The sequence below is a fragment of the Podarcis melisellensis genome, assembly GCF_964234715.1.
Source record: "Podarcis melisellensis genome assembly, chromosome: 10".
NCBI lineage: Eukaryota > Metazoa > Chordata > Lepidosauria > Squamata > Lacertidae > Podarcis > Podarcis melisellensis.
The window spans coordinates 34,501,628-34,528,971 of NC_138542.1; the positions used below are offsets into that span (position 1 = coordinate 34,501,628).

At 41.4% G+C, this 27,344-nt stretch overlaps 2 protein-coding genes and 1 pseudogene across 4 annotated transcripts in view; 1 reads left to right on the forward strand and 2 right to left on the reverse strand.

The window, feature by feature from the left end:
* Positions 1-3,911, forward strand: part of ZDHHC17 (zDHHC palmitoyltransferase 17) — a 44,210-nt gene extending 40,299 nt beyond the window's left edge. For both annotated transcript variants that reach the window (XM_081929097.1, XM_081929098.1), the window contains exons 16-17: positions 811-905; positions 2,666-3,911. In XM_081929097.1, the coding sequence (XP_081785223.1) occupies positions 811-905; positions 2,666-2,804 (234 nt within the window). In that variant the 3' untranslated portion in view covers positions 2,805-3,911. The remainder of the gene's footprint in view (positions 1-810; positions 906-2,665) is intronic.
* A 2,743-nt stretch (positions 3,912-6,654) lies between these two features.
* Positions 6,655-22,514, reverse strand: CSRP2 (cysteine and glycine rich protein 2). Its single transcript, XM_081929099.1, has 6 exons — positions 22,361-22,514; positions 13,753-13,871; positions 10,813-10,981; positions 9,233-9,362; positions 8,793-8,886; positions 6,655-8,357 (listed from the first exon to the last, which is right to left on the reverse strand). The coding sequence occupies exons 2-6, from the start codon at positions 13,862-13,864 to the stop codon at positions 8,281-8,283; spliced, it is 582 nt and encodes a 193-aa protein (XP_081785225.1). The 5' UTR covers positions 13,865-13,871; positions 22,361-22,514; the 3' UTR covers positions 6,655-8,280.
* Positions 22,515-26,589: 4,075 nt separating this feature from the next.
* On the reverse strand, positions 26,590-27,118 carry LOC309379396 (small nuclear ribonucleoprotein F pseudogene; annotated as a pseudogene). Its single transcript has one exon. The product of its transcript is annotated as a small nuclear ribonucleoprotein F pseudogene (transcript).
* Between the last annotated feature and the right edge of the window lie 226 nt (positions 27,119-27,344).

Consider the following 27,344-nt stretch of genomic DNA (forward strand, 5'->3'; position numbering starts at 1 on the left):
TCTTATGGTAAACTTTCTCTTTAGCAGGCCCAAAGTTACTGCTTGACTGTTTTTGAAAATAAATCATTGAACCTGTTAACTCACAGCTATTATTAAGTTCATCATGGTTCAGAGCAACCATCAGTACACATCCAGTGTATCAGAGAGGTTTTTTGTGCATTAACAGCAAACTCTGTTAGCATGCAATACAGAAAAAAGTATTCCATTTAGCTCTAACTTGTTTCATCTTTGTACTAAGCTGCCAAAGGTGGTCTTGAAGTTATAGCAGAACAGTTCTGGCTTCAACCTCCACTTTCTGCAGGGATTGCCTATGCTATAGATTTACCTATAGGGGTTTTAATAGTGCATCTTATTCCAGTGGGCTTTAAGTCACTACCTGTCAGCTGATAGGTTCTCACTTCAAGGCCATTTGGATTCACTGCACTATTGAGTTCAACAGGCAGTTTGCTGTGCTGTGGAGTACCCCATGAGAAGCTGCATAGCACAATCTATACCAGCAGGCCTGCTGATCCCAGGAGACAGTCGATTGGTGGTGATAGTAAGTCTCCCTTGCTAATTAGCATTTGGGAAAGTGCTTTAAGGCTCCCTATTGTACATTGGCAGCTGCATCTCTCCCTCCTCCACACCTGATGCGTATATAATATCAGATGTGGGCAGATGGACATGGTGGAACCACCTTGTGGACCAAATTGGGACCTGTGCCAGGCCTAATAAGACCTATGGGCTGGAAGTTCCCCATGCCTCCTTTAGCGGGTTTATATACTACATCTTCAAAGATTCTGAATATTTCCCCTCCTCCATTTCTCCCAGATCTCTTGTTTAGGTATTACTACAAATGAAAGGATGAATGCAAGACGATATAAGCACTTTAAAGTTACAACAACATCTATCGAAAGCCCATTTAAGTAAGTACATAAAGAAACATGGAAATGTGTTAATACAAACGCGCAGGTGGTATTCACAAGTGAGGGAAAGCTTAAATGGCACAGGTGAACTGGTGCTGGGTTGTTTCCCCCCTTCCCTAAAAGGTAGCCACAGAAGATGTGAATCTCCTTCCACATGTTCCCAGGAAAGCAGCTGATTTAGGGGTGTGATCTTGATTGGGGAAGCTGTTTGAAGGGTATCAAAGTTTTTGTTGTTGTTGTTGTATAGTTACCTGCTCTGGAAATTTTATACAAATTGAAATATGGACAACAAATAACTGGAACGTGAGCAGAAACACATTTCTCTTTTAGCACCCCCAAATTCAAAACAAATCAAAATTCTAAAACTAAAAAGCTGACAGTTTTCTCTCTCCCTCATACATATGCATACCTATGCAAATATTTACCATTTCATATTGTTCACATACTTGGATTCTCTTGGAAGCTAATACGCCATTAGTACTGACATGCACAAAAAATCCTGGCTACCTAGTAACTTTCAAAATAAACATCATCATAAATGAAAGATTATTCCTTAGAAAAAAAATACTTCAGAGTACACAGACATCTGCTTTCTCTTTCCCTAATTTGGTCCCATTTTCTCTTCTCTACGACCCCATTAATAATTGACAAAGACTCCTACATTTTCTTCTTTCCCCAAACCTCTTTGTCCCGTTCACCCTGCCTTATTCTTCCTCTTGTGTATCTTTCTTCCTTTGGAATTAAGGGTACCAATAGTATGATCAAACAGCAGCAATTTGATAACATCAAAAAGTAAAAGTCTAATCAGCACTCTGGTTGCACAGGCTGCAGTTTCTGGACTGTCTTCAAAGGCAGCCCTACATATAAGAGTTTTCCAGTAGTTTTCTAAATGAGGTTACCAAGGAGGAAGCCACTGAAGCCGGATTATCCATAAGGAGTGGGCCATGCTATAAAGGCACTCAAGCCATTGAGACCACTTTTGTCTCTGGCGATAGTAATTGATCCATGAGAACCCGCAAACCACAGACCTGAACTTTTAGGGCAGAGCTTTCCAAACCGTGTGTCATGACCCATTAGTGTGTCAGCTGCAGTGTGTAGGTGTGCCATGCAAACACTCCCTACGCTCCTCCTGGGGAAATGGGTTAGTTTAACCTCCAGTTTGCTAATAAAACTGAATTACTGTGCTGCAAAATAATGCATGTCTAAAAAGTGTGTCACCAACATAAAAAGTTTGGAAAGCTGTTTTAGGGGGAACATGACCATATCCAGAGCTGTTGAAAGCAGCATCCAGAGACTTATAGAATATCTGATGAAATAGTGATCATACCCTCATTTGTGGGAGTGGCCAGACTGTGCAACCACATTAGATATGTGAATTGTGTTCCATCAGAACCAGTTCTAGCCAATTTAAATGGGTATTTGTAATATCTCACATGTGCTATGTAACCAGTCCTTCCCCAAACCCAATACACTAGGTCAGAAGTATTATCCCCATTATAAAGGGGGCAGATAAACTGAAGCCAAGAAATCATAGCTTTCCTAAAGCTTCCTATTGAGAGTTTACAACCCTGTGTGGCTTTTTGGTTGATAGCTGACGCTTTTCACTCCTCGGTAGCAGTGAATGGTTCTGTAAGTATCCACAAGCACAGTTATATGTATTGGGGCAGGGGGGGGGGGAGTCCTCCTTAATGATGACTAACATTGTTGCACTTGCTGGACTAACATATATTTATATAACCATTTTTGTTTGTATTTTTTAGCCATGGATGCATAAGAAACATTATAGACTTCTTTGAATTCAGATGCTGCGGTCTTTTTCGTCCTGTTATTGTGGACTGGACAAGGCAGTATACAATAGAATATGACCAAACAACTGGAAGTGGCTACCAGCTAGTGTAACACCCACCTCCAAACCTGTGAGCATATCGTATCTGAGTGGTGCCTGAAAATTTGTTTCTCTCAAATCCACATCCCTTGAACAGTAGCATGCTATGAATAGAGCTAACAGTGAATCTAATGGTACCTTCTCTACATCAGTTTTATTAACAGATGTAATCAAAGGACAGAATAAACTGCCAATCCTGACAATGAGGAGGAAGATGAGAAAAGGATTTTAACTGTCCTTACCGTGGGAATGATTCACAAAGACATATTCACGCCATTTTCTTTCCTTTTAACTGCTTTCACAATGGAGCATGAGATTGTTAAAATACAAACATACTAAAGTCATGCTGTGCTGAACATGAAATATTTATTTCATAATTTGAACAATTTCATTGGAATTAAAGTCAAATTTTACAAAGCAGCCAGACTTTGAGATCAATGTATTATATTTCCTGTAATGGAATTTTTGTACAGATTTGCTATAGTATTATGTGCATTGAAAATGTGCATTCAGTACTCCGAAGAATCATGTGGTCTTATTGGGAATCCACCATAAAGCGTGAAGTTGTTGGAAGCAGGACGCAGAAGGATGTTAGTCACAAAACTGTTACGTAAATGTAATGGCTGTTGGCAGTTAAAGCTGTCTTGTTTCCGATATATTGAATTACTCGTAATAAGCCTTGTGTGAAGATGTATATTTGGGGAGGGTGGGTGAAGTTGCACAAAATTACATCTCGTCCAGTATAAAGCCCTATTTAGGTGCATGATACGACTTTTGAAAATTAGACCACAAAACAAAATATAGCATAATAATCTGCAAAAACTAAATAAAAACATATATTATATGCAGTCAGTGAAATGCTGGTACCTAAGTAGTAGGTACAGTTCTGCATGATGTAGTCTACAGTCATTGGAGGATGTGTGAAGTCATGTAGGTGGAACCAAAGAGTGAAAGGGCCAACTCTCAGTAATAGGGGAGCGGGGAAGGATATGACTGCAGTTAAATTGAATGTGGCTGCTGGAGAAGTAAAAACTGATTAACAAGTAACTCTTTTGCGTTACATAAAATGATGGAATTCAAGCTAAAGAAAGTTATAATTCCTTTGTAGCAGATTTAAGTGGGGGGGGGGGAAACATTACATGGCTTCTTGAAGAATATGGTAATGGCAAGTGGGAAAACACCCTTAACTTTTGTTTGTCTCAAAGTTACCAGAACCAGATATATTTGAAAGGTAAGGAGTGGTATGAAGTTGCATTCCAGAAGAGTTTTATGTTGTTGAATGTGATGCACTGATTTTATGTTACAGCATTTTTATATATTCCTTGTGAATTATTCACTGCTTCCTTAACTATTGTTTACAGAGAGACTCGAAAAATCGGTTAAGTTCTCTTTTTAAGTGCTGTAGCAACATAGTGGTTCGAGAATCCTGTGAGGGGGATTTGGGGAGGGGACCTTAATACAGATGATCGAGACCAGTGTAAAGAATGTTTATCTGTATATACATAATTTATCAAATAGTTTTCTCTTTGTGAGTGTGTGTGTGTGTGTGCGTGTGTGTGTGTGTTAGTATATTTAAAAGCTGCTCATTTCATTTTATCCAACCAAAAATGTAGGAAGATATCTAATGGGCTTGTTAGTAATGATCAATATTGCTGTTAATAGGCACTGTACCCTGCAACTTCACTGCATGTTTGATGCTTGGCAAAACTAGCATTTCCTGTAATATGCAGATTACAGGTATTAAAGCAATCTAGTGGTATTCCCGCCCCTTGCCTTAGTAAGAGGAGCAGTGAAACTGTAAATAGTTGATGTTCAGTATTTTCAAGTAGGCATTTTCCCTCTAGCCGTTTCTTTGATCACCAGGTGTGCATAGTTTGCAAGTACCAGATACCAAGATTTACAGAATTGCAACATTAGTGTACTTGAATGTTTCATACTGGAAAAATTCAACCTTGTCTTTGACACACTATTTTTGAGGGAAAGAGAATGAAGTTGGGTGCAGGGATGGCAAAAGAGGCCTGTGCCATTTTGTCAGATACAACTTAGAACTATAATAAGAATATATTATTCTTACAACACTACTTGTAAACTTTAGTTTCAAGCTGAACATGTTTGAGCAGAGCCATCTATTTCTTATTTTACATTACATGGAGTTGACTCCCTTTTGGAGAAAGTGTAGCTCTGCAGAATCTCATTTGATGTTGAAAGCCCTCCGTAATCTATTTGCTAAATATATTTCATAGCTCCAGAAAAATCTGTGTAACATACATCTATATTTCTTTTGCAAGTTACAGTAATGTGCACATATGGATTCCTTGTACAAATAATTGTGTCCTTGATAGTGAAAATAAATCCTACTTCAGTTGAGCCAAAATACTTGGGTGTAAATTTTGCTTAACTCTATGCTGCAAAAAGAAAATATAATGGAGTTAGAATTGCCCAGAAGAAGGTTCTACATCTGAGGCAGCTAGAATAATTCTAGTAGTCTGAAATACTGAACGGTTTTTTTCTGAAATCTGGCAATTTATCTATGCAGCATTTTTTTTCTACCAAGAACTCTGTTATTTATTGCAGCAGACCACACCATTCTAGAGGGCTGCATGAAAGCGATCCAAATATACTGGATAGATATTCATTGATCTATTCAGAACAAGCAAATGAAAAATTTGTTTCTGCCCTAGATAAGCTATTTTCTTTTTGCAGGTTTTAAGTTTCTCAATGCTCTCTTAAGTTGTTTTAACAGGTAATATGCATAAGAGCATCATTGTTTAAAACTGAGTATTTTTTTAATTTACCTTATTTATAACTGTGCCAAGCATTATTTTACTACTGTCAAAATGTTGATGTATTACATGGTGAACAAAATCTGTAAAATGTTTAATAAAAATAGCACTCCTTACATAAATTAAAATTGTCATTTTTTTGTAAGTTATTAATCAAATAAATACTTGTCTCCTAGATGCTAGCATTTGTCTTTACTTCAGTAAGAGTTTCTTGTTCTCCTGCTTAGAACACTCAGGAACTTACTCTTAGGAGATTGGCTCCTTTTCTGCTAATTAGGAGGTTACTCCAAAGAGCCCATTGCTACCTCAGTAAGTAGACTAGCGAAGCATTTTTTTCCAGCATTGGAGTTAAACTTTGCATGTTGGTGACACTTTGTAGACATGCATCATTTCACCACACAGTCCTTCGGTTTTCCAGCCTCTGGAGAAGTGCAGGGAGCGTTCATGCAACACACCTACACACTTAACATGTTGAGAGAAACAGTTTGGGGAGCTCTGATCCACAAGTTATTCTTAAACCAACTTTGTACTTTCCCTCTCCCACCTGCCCTCCAGCCTTTGAGAGCCAAGATCATGCAGGAAGGCTTTAATAGCAATTATGCTCTACAGGAGGGGTGGGCTAGTTGAATCAAGAACTGGTCCAGGCCCTGCACTGCACCCACCTGATATCACAGGGAGAAGAGGTGATTCAAAGTTAAAGCCGTGTCTCTTCTTTTGCACCCCCAGCCTGAACTGAAAGCTGGGGAGGCAAAAGAAGAATTTCTGAGGTGGGTGACAGAGCTGCTTTTTGCTATGAAAGAATAGTAACACTTACTGTGGTGCTTAGATTGGGAACAGCAGATCTCTAGTTTGTCAGGTAGATGCAGTTTGGCCAAAATGACTGGTTAAGTAGTGAAAATAGCTTTAAGTGTTGTTATTGCATAAGCATTTCTTGCTCTTATTGTATATGCCCTTGGCCTCGATTTGTTAATTATATGGTTGTAGGAACACAGAGTTAAAGAATAATTAGTACTCTGATTTGGGATCCTTGTTCAGAATTGTGCTGTGAACACAGATGACGTTGAAAGGAGATATGAAGTCATTTCTTTGGCAGCCTAACCATTTATTGTTGAGACATGCATACTTTGTCCTTGCTTCAAAAATTTCAAAATGACCCACATGTACATAAGCATACCAAGCAAACTCGCATGATTAACAAAAAGCAAAATAGCATCTTGGCTTGAAATAAAATGTCCATTATCCCAGTTCATACTGCAAAAATAGCAAAGCCCATAGTTCATATATACTTAGATATCTAAAATCTCTGTAGTGAAGTCTACTATGGAGTAGGGATATGGGAACAAGTTACCAAATGAATAAAATCTGACAAAAATGGTTTGTCTATAACACAAGAATAAACTGTTTAACAAGTGAAACTTTAGTTTCCCTACGCTTTCTAGTTACTGTCCTGTCTGCTTCTTCCCCTGCCTCATCCACAATCTTGAAGATACCTTAGTAATTGGTTGGAAGTACTGGTCCCTTTGCAGAAGTCTGAATCACAAATGACATTTTTGTTACTGTGTATATTCCAAAATGTCATAACCCTGGCCAATTATGGATAGAGCAGCAATAGTTGTAGGGCTAACTCTACAAGCAATTCAGAACAACAGTATTCAAAGAGTAATAACAAGATTTGAGGCCTTCTAGAAGTTACTCCAGACTCTTAATGTTCTAATAACTGCAGTATTTATCATAGACTTGTATCTTATAGTAAACTTGAGTTCATAGAGTTCCCCCTGTGCTCCATCCAACGTCTTCCCAAACGGCATGTGCAGCTGAAATGGGAGTAGGGAAGGGAACTTCCTTGTGAGTCAAGCCATGGTTCCCCCCCAAAAAATCTCTCTTTAGGATACCATGAATTAGAATAGCCAGAGCAGAGATCTACTGCAGAAGATACCTCAGTTGCATTTTTAGAAGTTGCTGCCTTTCTGACATCAAGGTACCTCACATCTGTTGCCTGTGAAACTACTGAGATGGACAGTTAACATAGTGCTATGATGGCCATTTGCACAAGCCCTGTTCGGGTGTTCATCCCCTATAAAACTGCAAAAGGGGCAGAGCAAGGGGTGGGTGGTTGTCAGCTTACTGGCCTTAACTAAGCCATTTTCCAATCATTCCCTAGAAGGGAACTTGCTATAATTAGTGGAGTAACACCAGGATTCTAAATCATGGACTCCATGAGTAGAGCGGGTTCCTGTTTTAGAAGTTACTTCTCCAACGTGGAGTAGGCAAGACCAACGAGCATAATTGGGAAGGTTAATGCCTGAGCAGGGCTACTGCAAATCTACAATGACAGACTTGGCTATAATGGATTAACATGCTTTTTACTCCCAGTCTTCCCATTACCTGATGAAGTGCTTGTTTAGGCAGCAAGCAACTCATACCATGCTTCAAATGTTGCAGCCAAAGCAATATATAGATGCAGATCTGTAGGCAGTAGAAACAGAACAATTTTCTCCAGGGGGCCTTTCAACACACTAATCTTCTAAGCAAAAAAGATTTACTGAACCCAATTGACAGTGCATGTAAAAAGTGTGCTTTTAAGGCTTGAGAAAATGCAATACTTTAAGACAAGCAACAACATAGGACACTAGTTATCAGTTTCACAGTAATTAGTGGCATTTAAGTTGTAACTATAGAACCATTTCAGTGCAATGGCACTAACGAATCATTGAGCGTGAACCAGAGCACCAGCTCCCTGCCCATAGCCAAATCCTTTGGGGCCAAAGTTCTTCGCATAACAACCTGCAAGGATAAATAGTAGACTATCAGTTCAATTCTAGCAGTTGTTTTGGTGAAATAATAAAATCGGGTACTCAAGCAGATTTACAGAACATTTTTAAAAATGAGTTTCTATTGTTTTCCAGGGCAAAACTATTCCTTATACCTAAAGAGCTGTCACTTCTGAAAGAAGGAAACTGCTATACAAATCCTTTTGGCTGGTGTAAAATAGTTGTCCCTACACCATCCACAGCAATGATTTAAGATTACTTCCTTAGTTGAAAACCCGATACCTTCATTATTCTCCAACTATCACTTAAATTGAGAAAATATTTATCCACTTAAAGAACAGTTGCAGAATAGATTCCTTTGACCTGTTGACCACCCCTTCCTGGAATCAAACCATACGAGACTTCACCGGAACAAGCAATTTTTATGCCCTTTGCCTTAACCTTTTACCTTTGCAATAGATTTCACCGTCCTTCTCTGTCAGAGTTGTTGATTCAAGACTTTTCCCACACTTGGCACAGCGAAAGCAGTTTTTGTGCCAAGGCTAGATAGAAAGAGAGCACATTTATTTTAGGCTTCTGTATTGCACCATTAAAAAAATTCCAAATCTTTATTTTCAGAAAAGGTTGTCTTCTTAGAGTTATCTTGCTATTCATATGAGCTTGATCTATTAGTAAAAAGCACTTAAGTACAAATGTTTGAGAAACTGGATTCAGCTGGCCACTGTCTCGAGACTGCAAATCTCTTCCTCCTCAAAGAGATCTACTTGCTCACCTCTTGTAAGAGAGCAAGCTACCCCACTCTTAACAAGCCAAGTTTATCTACAATTAATGAATCTGAAAAATGTCAGTGTTGCTTGGCAAGGTCTCTGCAACAATATGCCACCTTACCTTTCCAGCTCCTATTACTTTCTCTGCTGCATACACAGAATCACCACACCTGGAACATTTCTCTGCTCCTCCAAATTTTTGGGCAAACTTTGAAGTATTTGGACTTGTTGTAGGTCGGTGAGAAGGTGCACTAAAATAAAGTAAAGTGCCCTAGTGAATATCCAATTTCAGTGGAATCCATTATTTATTATTATTAAATTTGTGTCCTGCCCTTCATCCATAGATCAAAGGATGGTTCACAACATAAAAATACAAAATAAAAACACAAAATACATAAGAAAAACAACAGGGGGGAAACACCACAAACCAATAACCTGGTTTAGATGCACACTAGCCCATAGTTATACTTCTCTATGCTGATTCACTGAACTCTCACAATGCTGTTGTAATGATTTTCCCTCAATTCGCACCTGTAATATGAAAGGTTTTTAAAGACAGCCATGTTCGCAAATTATCCCTTAGTTTGAACAATGGCTAGGTTTACAAATATGCACAGCTAAAAATGTACTTAAGACTGCCTCACATCAGGATTTTTGCTCTAAAGTTTACTGGAATTTATAAAAACAACTTTTATCAAAAGCCCACATCAATACAGCCTCATTTGTGCCTGAAGTTCTGGCTATGATAAAGACTGCCACAGTATTCCCTGTATTCTTTAAAATGCAGCCGTTCTACAGATCTGAGTTTCTTTTTGCCTTGTGGCTTGTTTGTCTTTAAAACAAATCCCCTGCCATTTGGGGAGGTGCCCTCACCAGCCAAGTATTCTTATCCATTTAGAGGGCCCTGAAAATCATACTACAATCAATGAGGTTATGGTGGACTACATCATGGTTTTTCATTTTACAGTGAAGGTGCTCTATAGCCTTGAGAATTATAAATTCATCTGAGGCATAATATCAAGGCTTTGAAGCCTTCATCTGAACAGAAGGAACTGCTCAGCATCCAACATGTTGAGACTGTTCAAATGAAATACCAAGCCTTGCTCGCAATTACTACCCGCCCCCAATGCTCCTGGCTTACTGGAAGCCATAACTGCTGCTGCTGCTGCTGCACAAGCCAATGTGCACTGGTTTTGATTCAAGAAGAAGCAACAGAAGCCGAGTGCATAAAGAGAAGAGGAAGTGCAAGCAGGCACAATTCTCATTGTGCCCAAACCATGGTTTGGTGTCACATGTGAATTAGGCATTGGTTTACCCCATTATATATATTAGGCTGGATATTCATGAGATTCTAAAGTAACGTAACATGATTTAAGAGGTGAACCCTTAGTTATAAAACACTTGCCAACAGAGCCTAACTGCGTCACTTCCATAATAAACAGCTTTCTGAGAAAACTGAATCACTATTACACACAGAAAGCAAACCAGGGTTGACTCATGTCCAGAGATGTTTGTTCCCTGGACAGCTGCTACTAACGAAGGCTTAGTTATATAATCAGAGTGAACTTTACCCTTCCACCATTGCTTAGGGACAATACACAATACAGACATGACAAAAGCATGGCTGCAGGCTGTTTCATGTAGGGTCACACTGCCAGCTGCAGTTACAAGTAGCTCAAGTAGAATGCAAGTTATACTTACTTGTCATGCTTGATGCCCAGCCTCTCCCCTCTGTCCATATTAAGAGTGCCTGCTCCTTGGCCATAGCCATAGCCTTTTGGACCATACTTCTTTCCATAGCATGATTTGCAGTAGACCTCTTCGTCATGGATGGCTACTGTTGTGCTGTCTAAGTTTTTCCGGCAGACCACTGGAAAAGAAAGAAAGAAAGAATTTGCTTCTTCAAAAAACGGATGCCTATTTATTAACAGAAAGGAACATTAAATGCCGGGGGGGGGGGGAAGTGCCTCTGGTAGTTCTTAAAACTTAGCGGACTACTGGAAAATGAAAAGAGGGGAATGTTTTTGAATTGCTGGATTATATTTTGCTCTACTGAGGGACTTGTCCCTCCTTCCCATTCTTAATTGTGACATTTACAGAATGGAAGCTTGATGCAGTTTAATTAACAAGGCTGCAAAAGAAGCCAGGAACTGAGGTCAGCAATTTCCCCTCCTGCTTTTTTAAAACCACACAACATGTTTAATTATGCAACAGTTCCCATTTTTACTTTACAAAGTATCCATAACTAGAGGCACTAAAAAAAATAATTAGTGCACCTTCTACGGGTACTCCATTTGAGACTTACTGGGAATACTGACCCAACTTAAATCCATGTCCTGAAATACCATTAGTAACCTATTTCTGCTTTTACAGTTTTAAGTCGCTTGATCTGTTTCCTGGGAATGAGGCCAGAATTTCTCTGTTAATGAGAAAATATGGGCAGTTCTATATGAGCACTCAGCACAACAGTCCATGTGCTCTCCACCATTCACATTCAAGAAGTTTACTTCAGGGCAACATGCTTTAGTTCAGTGTTTCCCAACCTTGTGCCTCCAGCTGTTTTTGAACTACAATTCCCATCATCCCTGACCACTGGTCTTGCTAGCTAGGGATGATGGGAGTTGTAGGCCAAAAACATCTGGAGGCACAAGGTTGGGAAACATTAGTTAACACCACTATGACTTCAAAATTGAGTATTATTTTTGCATATCACCAGAAACAGGCGGTTCAGAACTCACCTAGTAAGAAAAATATATATATTGATCCATAAGACTGCAAGAGCTTTTGCATTTAATAGTCTGTATCAGGAGAAAATGTGACGTAACAATAGGTGCACAAATGCATCTCCCCTCTATAATTTTTTGCACGCTGCAGCCACAGGTGAGTGGCAGTCAAGATCACAACCCAGAGGCTTGACACCAGCACTAGCCATTCCTCACACCCAATGAAAATACAGTACCCACCTTTTAACTAGCATTGTAAAGGTTACGAAGATAGAAATGCATTTATGCTCATGTCTCATCACTATTCCACATCAAATGCGAGTCAAGCTACATTGCAGAACTAGATTCTATTGGGTGCATTTTTGCTTCCTTTTGAAGCAGAGCAGTGCCACACTTTGGGTTTTGACTCCTGTAGTCGAATTGTGTAGTGTACAATGTGTTCCATTATTATCTCACAAGACACTGTTTAGTTTCATGAAAAATGTTGTCATGCCTTTTGACTAGGAGGGCTCTCGCCTTTAATCCCAGATTTGTAGAGGCCAAATGAGATAACCAATTCCTTCACAGCTGAGTTCTTTATGCATCCTCAGAAACTTATTCCTTCATATTTTCCATGTCTAAGCCTAAACAGGAAGAAGCAATCCTGAACCTAAACTGCAAATAGTTTGAGCTTATTCTGTTACCTTCCCAGCTTTGCTGCTTAGCTCATTGACTTTCTTGCTACCATGAGGTTTGACAGCTGTTATCAACTGCCCTGCTTTTCCTGAAGTGCAGCTACTGAAAATTCCTGGCCTGCCTCCCCCACCCAAATTGCTTGTTGCTCTTACTAATTTCATGACATGAGCTTGGGTAAACTACAATCCACATTTAATGTCACAACAATATTGATCTTCTTTGTGGCAGCTGCATCACAAAGCAGTTATTTGATGCAATCCTTTGCTTAGTATCTAATGAACATGCTTTTTAGTACAAAAATGCAATTCTTCAATAAGCTGTTGGCCTGAAACATAATCGCATAGACTCTGCTCATTTAAGACAATCAACAGCCTCCTGTGCCAAAGCCCAACAGAATTTTGGCTCCACTGTGCTGAAATAGAAAATCAACCAGATCATTCAATTAACTTATTTGGTATGGATGAGAAAGAGAGCCAACTAATGAATTCTCACAAAATGATCTTTAAAATGTAAACTGCTGGAACAACTTACAGTGTGAAACAGGCATTTTTATGGATTAAACTTGGTATTTTGTTAACATGCTTAATCTTAGAATATAAATTCAGCTCAGAGCCAACTGAAATGGTGGCTTTGATTTGAAGTGGCCAACGTGTAGCAAAGTGAAAACCTAAACCAGGCATGGGGAACTTGTGGCCCTCCAGATGTTCTGAGACTACAACTCCATTGACCATGCTTGCTGAGGCCAATAGAAGTTGCAGCCCCCACACATCTGGAGGACCATAACCTGCCGATCACTGACCTAAGCCTTTCATTTGTAAAGATGGTGATATAGCTCAGTCTTGAATCCCGCTAATTCCAGTCCTTTTAATACTCTCAGTACTAGACAGAGCTGGTCCACTTCTCTTCCAAAGAACAGCTACAGCAGCTTCTTATTGTTTATATGCTCAGTTATATGAGACATGCAAGTAGGTCCACTTCCTCTGGTGGTCATGCAGTGTCTGAAAATGCTCTCCTGACAAAGAGTACTGCATTCATCTGGTGAAGATACAGTCCTCTCGAGTCATCCTGGGAAGAAAGGAACTCAAGATTGCTCAAGGCAGCATAGATAGTGCTTGGTATTTTACACTCTTTGTTCCTTGAGGCCATAAGATGTCTGTCTTTGGAGCTGAATAGCAACAATTATGGTCCTGCTGCTCACTACTTGCACTGCCCATTCACTGTTTCAACTGAAAAGAGTACTTACTACAAAGAAAGCAGCATCTGTGGAAGCTTCTGCCATCACATTGTACTTCTTCTGCATGGTACACTGTTCTGCCACAGGCCCCACACTTGTTGCCACCTCCCCAGTTTGGCATTTTGAGTCTGCAAAAGAGATGGTAGCAATTAGCAACAAGGTAAAGGTTGTGTTTCCACAGCAGGAGCTTTGCTAACATTTGTAGAAAATAACAATAACTTTTCTAGAACAATCTCAATTTTTCCCTCCAACTTCCACTCCCATCAGTTTTTGGTTTAAGTTTTATTAAGGATTTTTGTGTGTGTTACAAAACAAAGGAACAGGGAAGGGTACGTCTATCGTCTCCATGTTCAATTCCTAAGAGTCTTTTTCACAATTCGTTTACATTTAGTGAGAGACATTTTTGTCATAGATATCTTGCTGCTGGGGGGAAGGCGGGGGAGTGAGTTGGGAGTTACAGCCTGGAGTAACTGCGGGGCTGAGGTAAGTTTTCATACATTTCTCAAACAGTAAAGCCTTCATACTAGGTTTAAGGGAACAAATCATTTGTCATGCATAGATTTCTTACAACATCGTAAGAGCATTCCATAGATACTCCGTGTAAGAGAATGATTATAGCAATGTGATGAAAGCAGAGATGGGAGTATCCACTGGAGTGCAGCAATTGTTCCAGACAACTCCATCATGCTCAGAAAGCAGGGGAGTAACCTCACCCTCATTCACACAACTGGAACCAGAAACAGTATGCCCCAGTGCATGTTCTCTCTCACACACACCTATTTTCCCATCAGCAGAGGAAGTGAACATGTGCAGCACCATACCCCACTGGAGGGGTGCAAGGGTCAATAGCAAATGGCTCATTCTCCTAAATGTCTCTGGTGCTGTCTCCCTAATCCAACATCAGTAAACTCTCCCCAACTCCCCTCTTCCATAGAAGAGAGAAGGATTCAAGCTGGAACCATGAGCAGATCCTGAGCAGGCTTCAAAAGAAAATATATTTTGGGGTGGAAAGGTGCAAGGAACGTTATTAAACCCTACTGACCAAGGACACAGATTAGTTTTGAGAGAAATGCCTCAAAAACACAAAGCCAGTTTCTATCCTCCAGTGGGGGTTAGCACACAACAAGAAAGTGTAAAAAGGAAAACAAATACCTTAAAATATTGTAAGCTCCCTGGAGTGGGTATTTGCTTAGAAAGGTGTATCCAAACTTTTAAAATTGGTAAATGGAATATCTCTATGTGGCGAAAAGGTGACCTTTGTTTTCCATTTTAACACACAGCCCAAGAACAAACAAGGAAAAACTAATAAAAGGTGCTTTTAAAAATCTTTTAATATGCCTGTTGAAACACAGTTTCTGCTTGCTTAGCGGGGGTGATGTGGGGCAGAGAGAACATCTGTCCCACTGAACATTTGTCTAGTAGGTGAGAGAGACAACTAGAAGAGTCTAAGTCAAGTGAAGTCCACATTGGAAGCAGCAATTGCCCCCAAGGTATACCTTTACCTTTATCCTGGCCTCAAACTATTGATACTCAATTAAGCTAAACTCCCTCTGAGCCACTGATAAGGCAGTCTTGTTTGACTGTCTTCCATAGGCATTATTTTTGGAATGGAAAGTTTTTCAATTTCACTTACTACAGTCATACCTTGGTTGTAGAGCGGAATCTGTTCTGGAAGTCTATTGAACTTCTGAAAACGTTCAACCACCAAGGCGCAGCTTTTGACTGGCTGCAGGAGCTTCCTGCACTCAATTGGAAGCCGCGTAAGCTGCGTCAGACATTCGGGTTCCAAAGAACGTTCTCAAACCAGAGCACTCACCTCCAGGTTTGCGGCATTCGGAAACCAAAATGTTCCAAGTTGCAAGGTGTTTGGGATCCAAGGTATGACTGTACTAGATTTTGACGCTGATTGTGAGGTCTGTTATAATATCATTTTCTATTACGAATCTTATTTTAATCATGTTAATGACACCATTGTGTCCTTCACAACTTTAACAACTAACTGGTTAAAATTGCCTTTTCTCAAATTAACCTCTCAGTTAGTAAAGCTTCAAGGGGCACAGCATTCCAGTCACCAGAAAATAATGATACCTATCCACACATCCTTATCTAACAGCTCTTTTTGCTGAGTCACCCATCAATAAATAGCCCTTTGGACAAACCAGACAATGTAAGACAGAAGTTCACAGATGAAATTGCAACTGCAACCACTTCTGTTGACGCTGATGCTTCAAGAACACATATTGTGTAGCTGAAATACTGGAGCTGTGCCTTGCAGACAAGGTTGCTCTAACACAGTTCTGTGTGTATGTTGGGTTGGGTCACATTGTGAACCTGGCCCAACTTCTAATGATTTTGGATAAACAGTGAAAAACAACAGCAGCCAACTCCTTTAAGTGTACAAATAAAAGAACCTTTCTATAAATCATTGCTGTTCTATTAGCTTTTTCAGATAGCTTGAACCCAAGTTCAGCTTAGTTGTTATGGAGAGAGTGACCCAGAAAATCTTACAAAGCAAAGCTGCACAGCTAAGTGACCATTGTATAGAGTAAACCATTCTTGGAATGTAGGAAAAGAAGATTAATGATTAATCCAGATCAGGACATTTTAGTGCATTCCCTACCCAGCAATTACAAGTCGTCTTCTGCATGATCCTAGTAGCTCCATTTTAGGTAGCAACATTAATTTTAACTACTTAGCACATCCCTTTAAGAGTCCTCAAGAGTTTAATACTGCTTTTCCAGGATTTGGCATTATATAATGGTCAAGATGAGGTTGAAACGGTTACTTATGACATATACTGTTATTTTGTCATTCTTGGCACCACTGGAATCTAAAATGTTGGGATTCCATTACATTTATCCAAGGGTTTGGCTGCACTACTATGTAGCAGCTGATATCAATCATAGCAAACAGGACCCTAAGACGGATATAAGCTGCATTCCTTTCTCCAGAACTTTGCAGTATAAGATTCATTCCCACTTTATAGCATCTCCTAAAGAGTAAACCCACTAGGAACTTAATTTTAACTGGGGTTCTATTGTTCCTTTGTTGGCAACCAACTTTAATGTGTATGTATAAGTTCATTTCCTTCCACTTTAAAGACCACATACTCTAAGGAATTCACCTTGGCACTGGTAACCTCAAGACTGGATTATTGCTATGTGTTCTATGTGGGGCTTCACTTGGACTAAACCTGGAAGCTGCAGCTGGTGCAGAATGCAGCAGCTAGACTAGGGTACCCCATCAACATCACAGGTCCTCTGCTGAAGGAGCTGCACTAGCTGCCAAAATGCTACCAGGCACAATTCAAGGTCTTGTTTTTACTATTTAGTGCCCTAAACTTGAGACAAGAATATCTAAGGCATCGTCTTGCCCAAGACACTCCCGCCCAGCAACTGTGCTCCTCAGATAGGATACTGCTGAGAATACCATATGTCTGACACAGAGGTTCAATTAGTCTGCACTGGGCTTTTAGCCCCAACTCTCTGGATTCATTTTTCAGCCACAATCAGACAGGCATGTAGCATTATGATATTTAGGCACCTACTGAATACATTTTTTGTTTAGGAAAGCTTTCCTTGAGGTGTCACCCAGTTATTTAGGAAAGATCAATTCTCCATTTCCATGAAATGTTTTTTTTAAGAGTTTGTTGAATTCGTTTTATTGTGCTTCTGTATTTTATTCTGTATTTTACCCTGTATGTTTTACCCTGTACCCTTCAATGGTTTTATGCCATAAAGTGGTGTACACATGTGTACAATAATAGTAACAGTAATGGACGCAGAAATAGCAACGAAATGGCAACTGCCTGGTATGGCTATTTCTCTTTCCCATAAAAATGATTCTCCATGAGTAGGTTGGCCCTGCTTTTGGTACTCATTCCACAAACAGAGCAAGTCATGAGAACAAGACTGCACTGGGAAATTTTTGCATTTATATTTGCATGCATATAAGCACATGTTGCAAGTGTAACATCATTTGATGCACTGATGCAGCCTCTCAGAGCTGCACAACCGCTATTCAATAGGTCTGCACTAGTGTAAATACTCATTTTGGTACAGAAGAGGAAATAATGGCATTGAACCAATTTTATCAACAGATGTCAGGAGAGTTGACTTCTAATAAGCAGCTGAGGGCACTGGTCAACATTCATTATTAACACCAATATCTGTACTTGGGCTTTATATTCAAGATGAATGTGCTTAATATACATCCAGATTTGGTTTACTATAGTAATTGTTTCCACTTCTGATGTGCCCTCAGCTAGTAATGACATGCCCATAACGTATTTAAGAACACTGCAGTAAACTTTTACATGATGTGGAGCCAATTGTGCTCTGCAGCATAGAGTTCTAAGCTACCATTCTTCAAATCCTTTCCCTAACAATACAGTGCTTTGATACAACTGTCAAGCAGTATTCAATAGTGCCACCTACCTCGCTGCCTAGCAGTCTCCCTGCCTGAACTGACAGAACTGGTCTCAGAGGCGATGTTGAGGACTCCCAGACTGCTAGTTTTGGAGGACTTCAACATCCATGCCAAGGTGACTGACTCTAGGGTGGCTGCCATGATGACCATGGGGCTGTCCCAACATGCCATTGGCCACTGCATGTAGCAGGCAACACTCTGGACCTTGTTTTCTCTGCTGGGCAGAAAGAGGGTGCTATTGATATCACAATCCCTTGTCATGGTCACATCACTTCCTGTTGAGATTTAGGCTTCCAGCACCTTTCCCCTTCTGCATAGGGCTAATGGGATGGTCCACCCTTCAGAGGCTGATGGATCCAATGGGTTTCCAGACAGCTCTGGGGAATTTTCTGGCTGCTATGATTTGCACTCCTGTCGGAGTGCTGGCTGATCTCTGGTACATTTGAATGGCTCGGGCTGTTGACATGATGACTCCTGAGCAACTTCTCCTGCTTTGGCTCCTTAGTATACTCCAGAGCTTCATGCAATGAGACAAGCTGGAAGATAGCTTGAACACAGATGGCGGAAAACTCCAGTCGAATGCAATCTAACACTGGTGTGGACTCAACATCAAACCTACTTAGTTGCAGTGAAGGTAGCAAACTATGCCGTCCACCAGAGCTTTTCCAGATAGTATGGGGCCTTTTACAGTCTGGTCCGAAGGAGGTGGTAGAACAGATGGTAGTTCACTGTCACTTGTTTGCAAAGCATTTTAAGGATAAAATCACTTGCATCAGCCTGGACCTTGACTCCAGTGTTACAACAGGTGAATCTCAAGAGGTGTCCACCAGAGCACTGTCTAGTTTGGTTATGTTGGATGAGTTTCAGTAAGGATGGATAAGGTGCTTGAGATCAGTCAGCCTCTTGGCTGATAAAAACTAGTAGGGAAAAGACAGCTGACTAGGCCAAGGAGATTATTAATGCTTCCTGGTGAGACAGGGGGCTCTTGCCTACTTGAAGGAGGCAGTGGTAAAAGCAGTGTTAAAAACCCTCCCTCAGTTTGGAAAATCTAATTGCTAGCCAATTGCCAATCTCCCCTTCTTGCAACGGTTTCCCATTTGTGGAATGCTCTCCCCAGGGAGGCTTGCCTGGTACCTTAGTTACATATTTTTAGGTGCCAGGCAAAAGCATTCTACTTCTCTCTGGTCTTTGGCTAATTAAGCAACCTATGGCTTTTTAAACTGGGCGGGTATTATTTCTGTTTGTCAGTATGTTTTATATTTTTGTGTTTTTGTATTGTAAACCACCCTATGATTCTCGGGTTGGTACAGAAAATTAACTAAATAATAATACAAGTCTACAAGAAGGCAGCACTCACGAACCACTTGCAGGAGAGACTTCGGAAACCATCAAGCGGTCCATCTTGGAACACAACTTGCTCCATTTGAAAAATCTCTCTCTACAGAAGAGATCTATTGTGGATTACAACTCTAGAACTATCCTGAAATTCCTAGTGAGCAGAAAGTGTCTGTCAGTGCAGTTGCATTCAGCAGTACATATGATTCGGGAATAAGAAGTCAGCTTTGGCAAAGAGTTTAGTAGGAGATCTTCAGCAAGTTGGCATTTCTCAGGGCTAAACTAGATGCAACCTTACTTGAACAACTGCAATTAACACGCATATTTAACAGAAAGATAAGTAGCAGCTGCAAGATCAGGACAAAGATTACAGGATGCATTTTTTAAAAAAAAAACACACCTCGCTTTATGCTGTCATTCTGAGGAATACCTCCCTGTCCTCTTTCCACCAAGGAGGAGGCTTCCATTGCTAATTTCATAAAGTGGAACCAGCATTGCTAGTGGTCATTGAGAGCTTTATTCTCAATGAATTTGTCTTATGTATTTACCATTTCAATGCCAGTTCTCCCAGCTTGGAGGGATGTACTATTTGATGTGCTAGAAAAGAATGACCCTGACTAACTCTTTACAGATTCTAGACCTCAGTAATTCTAGCAGTCCCCACACACTTGATTCTGTTTGTCCATACAATATTGTGGTGCTACTATGTCTGTGTTTCAGTTATTTTAATTTGTGGCATCTACTTTTGCATTGTAAACTGCCTTGAGTGTGACAGAAGGCAAGGTAAAAATGCTTAAACAAAACAAAATATGTAAATATATTAATTGTTAAACTTTAAAAGCGTTAGAGTAACTTTAAGAGTTACTCTAACAGCAGCCACAGAGGAGGCAATCTAGGCTAGAAAATAATCTACACTGTTCTACAGGATAGTATCCAGGCTGTTAAACAAGTTTGAAGAATCAGGCATGACAGAGCCAAGGAATTATGCAACTACCTTCAAGGGCCAATGGGATTCAGTTTTCCATTTCCATCCTCCTGACTCTTGCAGTTCATGACAGAACCTGTTCTAGGTGTTGAAGAAATAAAAATCTGTTGCAAAAAAAATGGGGAGTCCCCCCCCCGTAAGCAATTATGGGGTTATAAACCCAAAAGCCATAACTCTTGCATCTATTATTATCTGTTATAACATTTTGTGCCACCGCTCTTCAGTCAAAAAGCAGTTTGGAGCTGCTTACAACAATTTCAAACAGAACCCAAAGAAAATGGTTTAAAAGTGTGGAAGAAGGGGTATTGTATGAAGTTTACCAAATCCTTGCAGTGAGGGAGACAGTTATGCATTTTGTCTCTCATAAAAGGGCTTCTTGAAAAGCAGAATACCGTATACTGGCCAAGATTACTACTACAATGGCATTTAGCCAATAAACATTTATACATTCTAAATTCTATATATCCAGACACTGGAATAAAAAGTCTCCAGAGTCACCTACTTTAAATGGATTTTGCAGCAATTCTGTTCTACTTCTTATGTCAACAGCTGCACACTCATTTTTAGAAGACTAAAAACGTGCCACTAGCCTATCTTCAACCTGGCAGTAGCTAATTTTGGGGTCAAGACAATTAACAAGCAGGTGACTTGAACTTGCTGTCAGGGCATGTGACTTGCAACTAAATCCCATTACCTACAGCATTTAGCTTTCCACTAAGGGGTTTATGACACGTAGCTGGTCTTTTCCTAATTAATCCATGCCTATTAAAAGAGCCATTTCACAAACTTGGAAAAACAAACTGCCCAAAGATTGTTCAACAGGATCTATAAATGAAGCAGAATACCTACAGCGTAACATGGATATTTACCAAGCAGTAGTTTCTTCCATTATAGATTAGTATGCAGGGCCAACCTGAACAAGCTTTTAAGAACTGCTTTATTAACAGGATAGCAGCCAACTATCCATAGGTAGCTGTATGTCCCCAAGAGACTCTACCCAATGCACGTTAAAGGGAAACACTTTCCAGACAAACTGCTCGCTCACATCACGAGACTTAGCAGCATCATTTAGAAACAAGAAGTGCGCTGAGTAGCTTTCCTGCTTTCTCACCAATAAGCCACTTAGTGGCAGTTACTTTACAAATGAGCACAGGGAGCTGGGAAACAGAGCAGCTTCCAGGCAAGAGTTAAACAAATTCCTTTAACCTCATTATCTCACCCCACCCGAAGTTCCCAGTGAAACTTTTCCAAAAGGTGCTCAAGGAGCAGAAGAAAAGGCTGCCATATATAAAATGGGTTCAATTCTGAAACGTTCACCTTTCCAGAAACACTGGGCCCTGCTGGGCGCTATATGCAAAGCTTTGAGAGAAGCACAGCTTACAGCTGGGTTAACACCCGGCTTCCATCAACTGCGATGGCCGTGGGGAGAAGTGGCAGGAGAAGGGAGAAGATAAAATTGCCTGGGACTAGGGTCCATTCCAAGAGAGCCCACGAAAACACGGGAATCCCCTGAACCCAACTCGCTTCTCCGAGCATGTGCAGAGATTTATACTCCTTCCTTCCCCCCGCAGAAGAGCAGCAGGAGCATCCACACGCGCGGAGCAACACAGCCGGGCGTCCCAGCTCCAGGGGTGGTGGATATGCCCACCGCCAGGAGATTTCAAGCCGCTTTGGAAGCCCGGTTCCGAAAGAGGTGGCACAAGGTAACCCAGAGGCGCCAGCCCAGCGTGGCCCGCGCCCCCGTTAAAAACCTAGGAAAGCGAAGCGCCCAGCCTGTGCAGAAGGGCGAGACTGTGGAGGACGAACACAGAAGGGGAACAAAATCAAGCCAGCCGCTGAGGAAGCAGCGCCGCCGCCGCCGCGTCTTACCTGGGCGCGCGGCCACCAGCTGCTTCGGAAGCTCTTTCTCCCAGGGCTCCCCACCAACTCCGCCACAAGTGCGACAAGCGCGCGCCCCGCAGAAGCCAGCCGGGTTTCCCTTGCAGCTGTTTATAGCGTCCCACAAGGGGGCGGTGCTGCGACGGAGCGTAGCCGGGCAAGCCCCTTCCCTCTGGGCCGCCCTTTCTCTTTCCGCGGCCCGCGAGGCCCCGCCCTGCGCGTTCAAGCGGCCGACGCCTAGGAGCTCGGCGCGCCCTCGCCCAAAAGGGCTGCATTCCCTCGCTCGCTCTCGTTTCGCTTTCCCCCGCGCGCGAGCGTTCTGACGGCCCGCAACTGTTCACACGTTCCAGCGCCGCCGCCCATTAGAAATAGGCCTTTGATGTTTTCCCCTTTTACAGGACAGACTTGAAGGGGAGGGCTGAGGAAGCTCGACATGCATTGCTTTCCAAAGCAGAGCCTTTCCTCACCATCCAGACTTCTCTATATTAAAAAAAATGTATTGTGTCTAGTAGTCGGAATTTGTGGCAGGGGATGTTTTCCCTGCTGGACAAGAAAAATAACGCTCTCCTCTATTTGAGTGTTGACTGCCCGCTGGAAATAAAGATTTGAATTTGTGGCTCAGCTTGGAATGTTTTTTTTCTTTGGTACGGCTTACAGCCTAAAAAGTAAAATCATTAATACAGACAAAAATGTTCTTCCTTCATCTGACATCCGTCAGGTGTCTCAAAATTATGGAGGTACCCTTCTGCTCAAATATCAGACGACGAGTCAAATGTGTTTCTTGGGGACAAGCAAGTGACAGCAGGAGCAATATATTGCCTTCTGAGCCCTGCTTGTGGCCTTCCTGAAGGGACCTGGTTGACCATTGTGGCAAGCACTGTGCTGTTCTTATTATTGTATATTTACAATATTTGTACACTGTCTTAAAACATAACACTCTCTGAGCAACTTGTGTGACAACTGAATTGCAAAACAAATGTAACTAGATGAGACCTACACTGGGCCAGCTTCGCCTACACTGACTGGCAGCAGCTCTCTGACTTCTCTCTTAGTCCTGTGGAGATGCTTGGGATTGAACCTGAGATCTTCTGCAGGCAAAGTGGATTCTCTACTGAGCCGCAGTGTTCTTTAGGCTTGTGCCCTCTAAATGTTTTGGACTATAGCTTCCCTCACCCCCTGCCAGCTTGACCACAGTTCAAAATCTGGATGGCACCAGGTTGGAAAAAGTTTCTTTACAGTCTAGCACCCGTTCTGAAAAGCAAGATTTGGGAGACAGAGAAAAAACCTTACACGCCAGAGAGCTACTGCTGACTGAAGTAAGGTGGATGTGGACCAATAACTGGATCCACCAGAAGTGGTGGGCTTTACAAACCCTGTGCTTGGGAAATGCCAGTGTGATGTAGTGGTTAAGAGCGGTGGACTCATAATCTGGTGAACCGGGTTCGCTTCCCCGCTGCTCCACATGCAGCTGCTGGGTGACCTTGGGCTCGTCACACTTCTCTGAAGTCTCTCAGCTCCACTCACCTCACAGAGTGTTTGTTGTGGGGGAGGAAGGGAAAGGAGAATGTTAGCCGCTTTGAGACTCCTTCGGGTAGTGATAAAGCGGGATATAAAATCCAAACTCTTCTTCTTCTTCAAGCACAGCGCTTCCAAAGCACCTTACAACCAGCTGGTTGTCAGATGTTTGAGAAGTGCTCTGCAGCACCAAGCACAGTGCTTTCCAAAGTGCCCAACAATCAGCACTTAGGAAGCAGGGTCTGCAAAGACCCTTTCAACCAAGCCAGGCCCTTACCTGTCCTACACCTGATAGCATATGTCAGGTTTAGGGCAGGTAGGTATGGTTTGGTCAAAATGGCCATGCAAGCCAAATGGAGAGGCCCGGTGGGCCACGGGCTGTTCCCCACCTGTAGTTTAGAGGTTGAATTTCCCTAGTTGTAATATCCAAGTTTGCGGGGACGCAGGTGGCGCTGTGGGTTAAAGCCTCAGCACCTAGGACTTGCCGATCGAAAGGTCGGCGGTTCGAATCCCTGCGGCGGGGTGCGCTCCCGCTGCTCGGTCCCAGCGCCTGCCAACCTAGCAGTTCGAAAGCACCTCCGGGTGCAAGTAGATAAATAGGGACCGCTTACCAGCGGGAAGGTAAACGGCGTTTCCGTGTGCAGCTCTGGCTCGCCAGAGCAGCGATGTCACACTGGCCACGTGACCCGGAAGTGTCTCCGGACAGCGCTGGCCCCTGGCCTCTTAAGTGAGATGGGCGCACAACCCCAGAGTCTGTCAAGACTGGCCCGTATGGGCAGGGGTACCTTTACCTTTACCTTTAATATCCAAGTTGAGGAGTGCTCATCCCCAGCCGCCCAGAGTGGCTGGGGAGACTCAGCCAGATGGGTGGGGTATAAATAAATAAATTATTATTATTATTATTATCTGAAAAACATAAAGATAAATATTGTTGTCCTTTCCCCAAGAACAATGTCCTACCATTTTGTGAACATTTTCTTTTTGAAATTTCTATGTAGGCTGGGTCTTTGCAGAGCAGCAAATTAATTTAAGAATTAATTGAATAAAAAGAATTAGATCAGGAATGTGACTCCTCCTCCCGTGCCACACACAGTAAGACTAGCTGCCCTGCAGCTAGACTTATCTTCTTCATATACTAAAAAGCCCTAATTCAGTCTGTAGAGGGTGGTGCCAACAGAACTTTTGAGGATCAGTCTTTGTATCAGCTGAGTATTTCTAAACACAAAGCTCTTTTTGTTTTATTTTGTCACACAGGCATAACTTCTGAATAATGCCGCAATAGAAAACTATTATCTTCTGTTGAAGGTAAGTATTTTAATACAAAAATGTAATTGCTCTAAGTGAAGGATTATTATTTATTGGGGGGGAGTTGAATTGCAGAGACCAAAGTAATCACATTTATATAAACAATAAATGGATTGGTGTATAAAAGGCATATGGATAATAAGGATGAACACTAATATGCTTTTCACTCTAAATTATTTGTGTGTGTGTGTGTGTGTGTATGTGTTCTATGCACTTGGGAAGCTGCTGAAGAAGCTGTTTTGTTTCCTATCCGTGATACATTTATGGGACATGTACAAAATTAATGGCAGTATTTGAGTATAAATCTCAAGTCAGGGTAAAATTCACATCACTTGTCCTTCTGTGGAAAGATGAAAATATCAAGAACCCTGGTAAATTTATACCTGCAGCCTCTTTGGTTTCCTACCTAGGAGCAACTGTTGCTGGCCTGCCCACCTCCATTACGGAATTTTCCAGAATAGACCCATTTTCGTAGGATGATGAGTTGTTGGCCATGTACACACTGTACCTTTAAAGCACATTCCCCACCCCCCAAAAATAATAATTCTGGGCACTGTAGTTTACCCTTCACAGAGTTACAATTCCAAGCAACCCTTAACTACAGTGCACATAATCATTTGAGGGAAGTAATGTGTTTTTTTATATATGCTTCTGCTATAGTGAACACACAGCCACTGAAAGTTACCCCAACCATCTAGCAAAGGGAAGAGGAGCAGAATCACTTGCCTTTTTGTGACCACCAGCTTGGTGTGCTCCAGGCACTGTTTGGTGTATCTGCAACCCTAAGTCAAGTTCCTCAGCTGGTATCACCACAGCTCTAGGCTCAGCGGTCTCCTACTCCTACTCTCAGCTTAAGGCCAAGGCCATGGCAATTAAACATCATAAAAGCCTCCAAATTCTGGGACAGTGCTGTGAAGAACCTCTGTTTTAATTCCACATCTAGGTGACTACGAAAAGGCAATGTCTTAGTGGTAACTAAAGGTCTCTAGCATGGACACAACCTTGTTAAAAACAAGGCAATTATATGTATTGGAGTAATTTCAAATCTGTTATTGGCTCCGGAGTTCTCCAGGTTGATTTACAAACTTGTTTCAATTAATATGGTACTCTTTATATCCTAGCATCCATCACACAGAGTACAGTAAAATGCTAAATGTGACAAAAGAAGACTGGCCAGTAGACTGGGCTAAATAACAGTCTTAAAAGGTGAGTAATTCTGTCGGTAATAAAACTTACATCCTCATGAAGAACAGAGCTGCTTGTTAAATGTATTGAGTACAAAGTTAAAGAAAAAATATTTCAGCAACTTAGGAAGCATGTTTAGAGAGATGAGATCTTTTTTAAATCCTTTTTTTTAAAATTTGCCCTTAGGTTGTTTTTTTTTTGTTTTTTGTTTTAACTGTCAGAAATAGTATGTTTATTTTTCTTCCATAGTGGTAATTTTTCTTCAATGACAATGTTTATTTTTTTGGCCATAAAAAATTTTACTTGACGAAACCTTTAAAAAGCAAGCAAACAAAACCGGACAACTAAATTTCTTAGCACAGGTAAAAAACAAAAACAACAACGTTTCTCCAAAAATAGTTATTCTCTCATTTCTCCATCTTCTTCTTCTTCTTCCACACCCCTTATATAAAGGACATTATTGCACCTTATCAGAACTTCACCAAGGTGTGCAGATAATGCACCATCAATATATTCTTCTGTATTTGCAAGCTGCATGTTCGTGTAGCCATTGACGGAGGCGAGGTAGCCTTTGTATTCCATCCCCCACTTCAGCTTCACCATCACTGGCTTCCCAGTCAGCCCATTTAGGAAGGGCTTTGGATTGAGAGGCAGACTCATAGCAACCAGACCAACCTAAGGGCGGCTGCGGCAACAAAAAAATTACTGGCAGGCAGCACATGTGCCCGCCAAAGCTCTAAAAAAAACAAACCATTGCCCGTAGTTTAAACTCCACTTGAGATGCTAGTAGGTATATGTAAGAAGGTGAGAGCAGCATGCAATTTATATGTAATCCTAAATGCAATTAGAGAAACAATGTGTCGTGCAGACCGCAGGTACAGATGCTATCATGGCACCTGAATGTGATAAGCACAGCAAAATCAGGAGGTTATTAAATTAAAGATCTGAGTACCCTGGATGGAACTCTTTG

Bases quoted from the DNA above. Each gene is read 5' to 3' on its own strand.
- CSRP2 (XM_081929099.1), bottom strand. From the start codon at position 13,864: ATGCCAAACTGGGGAGGTGGCAACAAGTGTGGGGCCTGTGGCAGAACA. The intron at 10,982-13,752 runs GTAAGTACTCTT...TTTCTTTTCCAG, and splicing joins CAGATGCTGCTTTCTTTGTA to TGGTCTGCCGGAAAAACTTA. The intron at 9,363-10,812 runs GTAAGTATAACT...ACTTTATTTTAG, and splicing joins CTGGGCATCAAGCATGACAA to TGCACCTTCTCACCGACCTA.